Source organism: Pavona decussata, unplaced genomic scaffold (genome assembly GCF_977016875.1).
Source record: "Pavona decussata unplaced genomic scaffold, jaPavDecu1.1 SCAFFOLD_71, whole genome shotgun sequence".
NCBI classification, from domain to species: Eukaryota; Metazoa; Cnidaria; class Anthozoa; order Scleractinia; family Agariciidae; genus Pavona; species Pavona decussata.
In genome coordinates, this window is record NW_028145490.1 from 500,577 (window position 1) to 508,727 (window position 8,151).

The 8,151-nt window shown below is 36.8% G+C and overlaps 1 protein-coding gene and 1 long non-coding RNA gene across 3 annotated transcripts in view; both read right to left on the reverse strand.

Annotated features, from left to right (window-relative positions):
* Nucleotides 1–5,530, reverse strand: part of LOC146477173 (uncharacterized) — a 38,638-nt gene extending 33,108 nt beyond the window's left edge. For both annotated transcript variants that reach the window (XR_014865396.1, XR_014865397.1), the window contains exon 1: nt 5,423–5,530. This is a non-coding gene — a long non-coding RNA (uncharacterized LOC146477173). The remainder of the gene's footprint in view (nt 1–5,422) is intronic.
* Nucleotides 5,531–6,176: 646 nt separating this feature from the next.
* On the reverse strand, nt 6,177–7,920 carry LOC146477178 (lactosylceramide 1,3-N-acetyl-beta-D-glucosaminyltransferase-like). The gene has a single exon (XM_085113637.1). The coding sequence runs from the start codon at nt 7,792–7,794 to the stop codon at nt 6,964–6,966; it is 831 nt and encodes a 276-aa protein (XP_084969763.1). The 5' UTR covers nt 7,795–7,920; the 3' UTR covers nt 6,177–6,963.
* Nucleotides 7,921–8,151: the final 231 nt, after the last annotated feature.

Here is an 8,151-nt window from a genome sequence, read left to right on the forward strand (position 1 = left end):
TCTTGCCCATCTTGGCCACCACCGTCAAATTCCAGTACTAAGTTTGTTGTCTTTGAACTGTCGTTTTTTCCAAGTTTTCAATCGGATACCTGTTATTTGAGCGCGTGGTCGTGTAGGATTATTTGAGTTTTGTTAGTTGAGTAGTAAACGGTACTCTTAAGTTCCCACGTTTATTTAACCCAAAGATGTCTTTTTAATCAGAATATTTAATTGCAAAAATTTGAGGTTATAGTCACTGGGTCAGTTGTCAGACGAGTTGTTCGATGTCAGTCGAATTGCTAGTTGAGTATTGCTATAGTTTTTTTTAGTGATGCAATAGTAGAAGAGCAGTTGCAACTCAGTACGTAGAAGTTTGTAAAGTCAAGTAAAGCAAACTCGAAAATGTAATTCATAGTAAGGTAGGCGAGTGCTTAACAAAATATACTATTTTGTGCGATCTAGAACTCCTTAGGATTAGTCACCAAATTAACCAACTTAATATAATATAATATTTTGCAGTGTTTCCACTTAATATTGCATCTTTTCATTAACCAGGCGTCAGAACTAATCCTTGCAGTCACCCAAGAGGATTAAAAGGCAGTCTCAACTTGAAATTACTTGGTTTTTTTTTTTCTTTTAAGTGAGGCCGTGGTTTTCGACCAAACAACGGAAGCTGTAACAGAGGAATCATGGAAATTGTCACTGGAGAAAGAAACCTTGCCCAGCTGCTTGTTCTTGATTGGGATTTTTATAGCTGCGCCTCATTTTTACGTTCCTGAAGTTTTGCCTCCATTTTGAGAGACTGGGTTGTATGAAACGTTGCCACATTCTAACTCGCAGACAAATCTGTAACCATCAGAGATAAAGGGCAAAACAATTTAATTGCATCATAGTCTAATTGAAAGCGATTGAATGGTAAGCACATAATTTATCTTGTATTTATTTCTACCGAACACACGCTTTTTTGGGTGTTTGAATTTCGATTGATGATTGTTTAAAAAAAAAAGTCTTTGCAACTAATGCTTTTGCTCAAGGAAGCGCACTAGTCAGGTTAAGAAATAATAAACTCAATGCTGGCCTGCTCATTTTCCATGGGATCAAGGCTTCCATTACAATACAATATAAATTATGAATTTGTATCACACTTTTTTGTGGCGAAATGATCAAATGCGCTTTACAATCGAACAGTGTATTACAATCAATCTAACAGTTTATTACAATCTTCTATCTATCACAGGGGATGGTAGGATGAATACCACACCTTAAAAAATGCAATCGCAATAGTTTAAGAAAAGCTAACAAGAAACAAGAGTTAAACCCCGGATATTAGCAAAGAGAAATGCTTCACTGCTAATTGCACAATTGCAGACTCACAAATAGTGAGAGCATTAACTGAAACGTCCGACTATTGTACTAGACGATGCACCAAGAGAATAAAACTTATCGAATATCATTTCACATTATTACAGAGACGAGCTGGAACTAAATTGGAAACCAGAGATTAGAAATTTGCACCTTTTGCCAAGCCACGTCCGGAATCCAAAATTATACAAAGAAAAATCCAATTATCCAGTTTTATGGATTGTTTGCATTCATTAAATTCAAAATGTAAGGGTAGTGGCAAAAAATGTCACTCCGGTGTCATTCTAGTTTTTTCACTCCCAGACATTACAAGTTAAGATAATTCCCAATACTAGTGATATTGTTTCCCATTGCTGAAATACTGCTCCAAGCCTCTTTTGTTTGTACTACTGTGATTACTGTTTTTGTGTATATCTACTTAGGTTAATTTTGCACGTGTGGACGAGTTACCAACGTTTTTACTGTGTGATCGGGAAACGTTCTCTTTACGTTGTTCATTTTCTAACGAATTTTTTTTGGTACCTTTTGAATGCAATAGACTCAGTATTTTACAACATAGTAAGCGCCAATATTAACACAACAATTGGTTTTTAAGTCCCACGGTGGATCGGTTTCTAGTATTTATTACTTTCAAAATTTGAAATAATGACGTGGTATTGTAAAGGAACTGAAATATTACATACCTGCCTTGGAAATTTGTCGTTGAGAACAAAAAAAAAAGGTTAATTTTAGATGAGTGGATGGTTTTTATTATGTGATTTCCGTGACGGTAATCGTGACAGCGAGCCATCGAACTAGTCAAAATACCCTGCATACATTTTATTCTGGATGCTTCGCTTTTAGCGGGCCAAAAAGTCACTTCGAGAGCGTGAAAAGGAAGGATTAAGGTTAGACTTCATCTATAGTTTTGCTCCTGAAAACATATGCCGGGACAGATATACACCACTGAAATCAGACCTAATTTCAATTCGAAATCTAACTCTCGAAGGTCGCTGTCTTCAACTAGTGAATTAGCACATTAAAAATATGACTTGCGACTTCATTTTTACACTAAAAGAGAGATAATAGAAATATTTACTTGCAGCCGAGATAAAAAAAAAAAAAAACGGGAGTAGTTATCGTTGCTGTGTGCGAGGCTGCTAAAGATGCACGATTTTCCCGTTTTTCCGGGGGGCTTAACCGTAAATTCAACTTTTCTAAGTTTTAGAAAAACGAAAAAGCGATGGAACTTTTAAGTAGGATTTTTAAAAATAGTTCACCAAAGAGAACATTTAGGTGAATTAAAATGAAATCTGAAATTTCCTCTTTATCGTGGGATTTTTGATATTTGCAGTCAGTAGCTCTTAAGACTGCAGATATTTTTATTTCATTGTCATTTATGGAGAAATTAAGTGGCTCAGACTATTTATTACCAAAAAGTCATTGAAAAAAATAGCACACACCTGGTATTTGACTGGGGTTAACAGCACTTAATGAGGATCATTGTAAGAAATGCGAAGGCTTGCTAACCGAACAAGAGCTTTAAAACAAAGCTCTAAAACAAATAGACAATGGAAAAAGCCCGGGCTCAGACGGCTTCACATGCGAGTTTTACAAATTCTTGTGGGACTAAGTTACACAAAACGTTATTGCAAGTTTAAATTATGCAATGGCTTCGAAAAACGCCAATTATCAATATGTCAAAGAAGAGGTATCATAACACTAGTACCGAAAAAAAAAACCGACTAAAACCATTGGCAATCTAAGGCCTATCTCACTTTTAAACACAGGTTACAAAATTGCCATAAAAAGCAATCGCAAAAGGACTGGAAGCCATCCTACGGCTTGTAATAAGTGCTGATCAAACTGACTATATCAAATACTTTAGAGGAACTTAGAAAAATGCGAATGAAGAAATTGAAGTTCAGTTTAAAGAGCCTCTGTTCATGCTAAAAAAAATCCCTTCCCGACTAGCCCCCACTTATCTTAAAATTCTGTAAATTGGCGTTCTTATATTTCATACACACGTCTTTTTATTTGTTTTATTTTTTTTTCTATTCTTTCAGTAACCGGAAGTTGCCAACGTCAAATGATACTGCGAGATGCACTGCGGTTGCAAAATCAAAGTAATATCGCAGATCTTCCTTCTCTCAAGAGGTTTTCCAAACTAATGCGCTACCTACATGAAATGGAAATTTTAAAATTGAGATTTTCATACCAATTCATTGCAACAATCCAGCAGCCAAAACGGTGCGTAACAAAATAAAAGGCCTGAAAAATCCTTCAGGAACAACTCTTAATCTGTGGTTGTGTGAGCTCTCTTAAAAAAAAGTTAAGAAAAAACTAAGGTAAGACGATTAGCGAGATTTCTGACTTGTCACTAAACACTTATGATTCAAAAAATCTCACTCATCGTCTTACTTTATTTTTTTGTTAACTTTATTTTTCCACCCTAATTATATCGAAAGACTAACAAAATTCGCAGGTAATGTAAGCTATATGGCTGTGTTTTATTGGGACCATCTGGGTAACTTGTTTGTTATCATGGATACAGTTCCAGTTATTGCACAAGTCGTTTTATGATGATCTTGCTTTAAAAAGAACGACAATTCTCTTTCTTTCTTTCTTTCTTTCTTTCTTTCTTTCTTTATTTTATTTCGCTATTAATTATAATTATGTTATTTATTTATTTATTTATTTATCTATTTATTTTTCACAATTTCATAACTCAATTAAAATGTCTCCTGGTGTTTTAGTGTCTTTCGGCACATCAGTTCCCTCGGGTGCTTCAGTTCCTTTGGTGTCTCCAGATCCCTCGGGTTCTCCAGATCCCTCAGGTTCTTCAATTTCTTCGGGTTCTTCAGTTCTTTCAGGTTCTTTAGTTCCCTCTGGTTGTTTAGTTTTAGGTTCCTCGGCTCCCTCAGGCTCGTCAGTTGTCTCCGTTTCTTCAGTTTCGTCAACTAAAAATAACGCAAAAGACAAAACGAATAAATAGATTTGAGTTATAATTACAAACGTCAGTGTTACCATTATTAACAAGTTCCCCGGAGTTTGGGCTTGAAGACAAGATAATAATGTTTCATGCTCATTTTTCACCATTTTTAGGAAGCGCAGTATATACTTTGATTTATTGGTCTACCTCATAGGACAATTCAAAACACACGTCCGCATGTAAAACGCAAATAAAATCACTTGAAATAACAACAATTCACGATGTTCACACGGGAAGTATTGAAACCCTGATAGAAATTATTAAATATATTACATTGGGAACAAATTCACTTTACAACATTTCCATTAAAAGGTTAAATTTCTTAGTCAATTTGGATTCGGCAAATGCCACATTATTTGTTTTCCAAAGCCACGAAAAATCAAGAATAGGGTCCATAGCTAGGATTTTCATTTGGCTACTCTAGTTATTCATCATGGGCTAAAAGTGTTTGACAACAAGAATTAAGTTGAGGAACTCTTAATAGCCCTTATGTCCAGCCAAGGATCCGACCCATCAGTTTTCATCAGGTTACCATTTTTTTTTTGGTCTTTTAATGAAAGTGAATCGATTCTGTCTCCAACTGTCTGCGATGTTCGATCGATAACTGAAGAACAAAATTACATATGATTGAGTGATTGAAAATTCAAAGCCATAAGTCTTAAACGAAAACTGCAATTGTGTTTTTTTAAGAGGACAGAATATGGCAAATGGTAATGTTTAACTTAGTAAAAAAAAAAACAAAAAAAAAAAACAAGAACAACAAAAAAACAGAACTTAAGTTTCTATATCACCTCGAAATACCTCTTTTTAATTACAATAGTTAACCAAAATTGTGTTGGGAATGTTGCGTAGGACAGTCTTGCGTACAATACTCTACGTTTTAACACCGTTCATAGTATACCAACCACATGCAAACTAATTTCAAATTTGTAAATTTAGGTATGTGCTCTTTTGGTCAAAGAGGAAAAGAAATGAGTAGACTATGATATATACCACTTCAAGGATGATACTTATAAATTGAAATAAAGGAGATGGCAAGTTAAAGTAGTTATTTAAAACTCTAATTTATTATTTTTTTTTCTATCTTACCTTCCTGTTGGAGAGGAATACCTGAAATCTGCCCAAATAAGGCCACAAGACCCAAAAGAAGCAGAGCTTTGGAAATCATCTTCTGTAGCAGTCAGACCGTCTTGCCAGTTAGAATTCTTTCAGCACAAATTAATTTGAGCATTCATTGAACAATTTATAGGCAGAGGTAGTTCATTAGGAACAGGGGCGTAGCCAGGGGAGGTTTCCAGGGGTTCCGGAACCCCCCCCCCCCCTCTCGCGTCAAGGACCCCACCCCCATTTCAAGTTTTTCTTCTATAATCACCTTTTTGACGGCAATGAAATGCCTTTCCGTCCTGAAACCCCTGAGTGTAAAACTTCAGAGGAGAGATCTAGATGGCTACGAGGCGTACACTAACAGTAATAATGTCACGGACGATCTACAGGACATCCGAGACAACATCGAAGACACTGGACCGAGTGGTGCAGGTTGTAATGCCTGTTACATCGGGGAAACACCCGACACCTCTCGGTACGCGTGCACAAGCGTTTGAAAAGGGATAGGACCTCGCATTTCTTCCAGTATTTGACCCAATCCGAGGAATGTCGTAGACATTGTTCCGAGACTCGCTGTTCAGTGCTGGATACGGCAGCCAATCGCTATCCGTTATTATTAAAAAAACCCTGCTTATATGCGCTGGGAAAATTCTAGTCTAAAAAAGCAGTTAAAACACGCTGAACTGACACTAATATTTTAGTTTCATTTTTATTTTTTTAATTTCTTTTTGTATTTTTCTTTCTTAGTGTTATTCTTGGTTTTACTTATTAGGTGTTTGTTTATGCTGCGGGCGCGCATGCTTACCCAGTATTCGAAATGTAACGATCAAATTTACTCTTACCTACAATCAACAACCTCTACAATTAGTTTTTTAAATTCTACCTCCCTTTATTTTTGTAACTACACAGAGTTAGTGGCCAACACGAAAGCCTTGCTCCTTTGGCCACAACGCACTTCTTCCCTAGAAGGTAAAACCACTCTTCAAAAACATGTTTTACAATAACTTTCCAAATTTCTGCGCGCTGATTGGCTCGTAGCTATTGTCTATAAGAGTACAGACAATAAAAATGACGTCAGATGTAACGCGCGCGCTTTCTCAAGGAAAAAAATAGCCAATTCCGCTCGTACTTTTTCCACGTTATTGTAAAAAACAAATCAACGGCAGTTCTCTATGGTCTATATCCTTATAGACCACAAAATGACGCCATAAAATGTCCAAAACTTGGCAGTGAAACCAGCCGCCTGCGGCTCGTGGTTCCACTTGAGTTTTGAACATTTTTTGACGTCATCTTATGGTCTATAAGAGTATAGACCATAGAAAACTGCCGTCGATTTGTTAATTAATCAATTTTGAAAGAGAATATGTCTTCCCCTTCTGATAATGGTATATAACTTTCATTTTAACTTTTAACAAACCTTTACACAGAGAAATTCTAAACTTTGTTAAGACCAGTGTACCGACGAACTTCAAAGGTTTAATTCAATCATCTGAGAGCTTCGGCGGACAAAACAGAGAGCATAACATTACGTCCGTTTCTTTCTCATCTTAACGTTCGGTCTTATTTCCTCCAGTTTTCATCGCGAGGTTGAAAAGTTTCCTCATGCATTTTGCTGAGCTTAAATGTTGAGCAAAAACGTTCCGTAAAAGGTGGCAATTTCTGTCGTGATGAAACGATCCGTGATCCTTGGCCTTTACATCACCCATTTTTTCAATCAACATACCAATGTAGACATCTTCCATTTTGAAAGGCTCCTTGCAGACATCAAACATTTCCACTAACTTGTGGACTAGGTCTGATGATAACAGATATGCTCCGAGGCAGTAGTCTGGATACCTTGTTCTGTTGTATTCTTCCCGGGATACTTTATACTTCCCTTTGCGAAGAGGAATCGCGTCATGCTGACACCTTCCCGTGTAAAGTTTTGTTTTAGGAGTGACAGGCTTTCGTAGATAGTCCGTCAATAAATACGGATTAACAAACACATCATCATCTGCCTTGAGTAGGTACTGAAAATCGCAGTATTTTGACGCCCATTCCAGACCCATCTGCGTCTTCAAGGTAAGATTATAATAATGCTCTTTTTGAGCTCCTCGTATTAGATCTCTGTGCATCATTCCCTCAGCTTCCAAGCGTTCATCATTCTGGACGATGTTAGTTGCGACTTGACCGAGAAGAAACACTGTCTTCCATCTTGTCTTCATTGATGGATCAGTTCCCCATGTTTTGCGAATCGCTGATCTTCTATCAAATGAAGCAGGGTGTGTTGGTACCATAATCAAAAGAAATACCTTTGGGGTGCATCGTTCTCGAGATATTAAATATGTTTTATGTGGAATGGCTTGTTCTTTGCTTGGTGACGCTGTCAAAGCTTCCATTTTTAAAGCTAGGGAATTGTTGTTTTTGTTGAGTAATCCCTTGTGTGAGGCTTTCTGGTCTTGCAGATCCTTAACAGTTGTCAGATACGGATCCTTGCTCACCAATGCTTTGAAAATGAAGGTAAACAAAACCCCGTTTAGCAGCAAAAGACTGATAATGAGCTTACTCCGCTTTAAAGCTTTCATTGGTGTGCGGATAAGTTGTGTCAGACTCCTTAAGGACATCTTTGAGGGAGGCTTTGATAGGTTGACTTTCAGAAGAGCTGGAAAGAGAGTCACAAAAGAATAAGTTGATTTCATTGTATTTCATTCCTGTTGGTAGATATTAAAGTATAGTTAGTTTTAAATAGCCAAAAT

Bases quoted from the DNA above. Each gene is read 5' to 3' on its own strand.
- LOC146477178 (XM_085113637.1), bottom strand. From the start codon at position 7,794: ATGGAAGCTTTGACAGCGTCACCAAGCAAAGAACAAGCCATTCCACAT.